This window comes from Fonticula alba (genome assembly GCF_000388065.1).
Source record: "Fonticula alba strain ATCC 38817 unplaced genomic scaffold supercont2.15, whole genome shotgun sequence".
NCBI lineage: Eukaryota > Rotosphaerida > Fonticulaceae > Fonticula > Fonticula alba.
In genome coordinates, this window is record NW_009242985.1 from 130,493 (window position 1) to 131,309 (window position 817).

At 69.4% G+C, this 817-nt stretch overlaps 1 protein-coding gene across 1 annotated transcript in view; it reads left to right on the forward strand.

The window, feature by feature from the left end:
• H696_05904 (hypothetical protein) overlaps positions 1-781 on the forward strand; it is a gene marked incomplete at both ends in the record, with an annotated part of 8,796 nt that extends 8,015 nt beyond the window's left edge. The window contains 2 exons of the mRNA XM_009499680.1: positions 207-417; positions 609-781. Coding sequence (XP_009497955.1) covers positions 207-417; positions 609-781 — 384 coding nt within the window. The remainder of the gene's footprint in view (positions 1-206; positions 418-608) is intronic.
• Positions 782-817: the final 36 nt, after the last annotated feature.

The following is an 817-nucleotide window of genomic DNA, read 5'->3' on the forward strand; positions in this document are numbered from 1 at the left end:
TTGACTGACATGCCCCCCCCCCCCCCCCCCCCCCCCCCCCCCCCCCCCCCCCCCCCCCCCCCCCCCCCCCCCCCCCCCCCCCCCCCCCCCTCCCCCCCCCCCTTCCCCCCCCCCCCCCCCCTGGCGTTCTATATCTATGCATTTGTGCATACATGTGTGTCTGTGCACACGCTAACGGAGCTGCCCTCCTCCCGCGCGCGCGACAGATCGGCAACAATGCCCCGTTGACCGAGCAGCTCCTGGCCACGGCCATGCCGCCACTTGCGGACCTGCCGGACTACCATGCACCAGCGCCACTGGTGGTCATGCGCCCGGTCGGGGGCGCGCCTCCCCGGCGCCCGACACCCGACGCCCTTGGCACCTCCATCGACGGCACCCTCGAACGCCAGCGTGTCATGGAGTTCCTCCGACAGAACAGTGCGCCGCCCTTTCTTGGTTGGTTGGTTGGTTGGTTGGATGGATGGGGGAGGGAGGGAGAAAGAGGCGAGCGGCTTTTGGTGCCCATGCGGAAACCGGCTCGCGTGCCCGCAAAATGCTCACGCACCAGTGCCTGCTGCCACGCCGGCTGACATCCCCACGCCCCCTGGCACAATCACACGCGAAAACAGGCCCACAAGGTCAGCTCGTCCCCAACAGCCGGCACTTCGTGCTGCATTGCTCGGCCCCATGGCCCAGCATCTCCAGCTCGCGGGTCACCCCGCACCGGCTGTACGTCGGCCTGGCCGGCGAGACCATGGTCCTGGCGGAGATCATCACCTCCGACACCATTCACTTCCTGTAGCTGCGAGCACGCCCATGCATGCGCCACTCCCCCCCC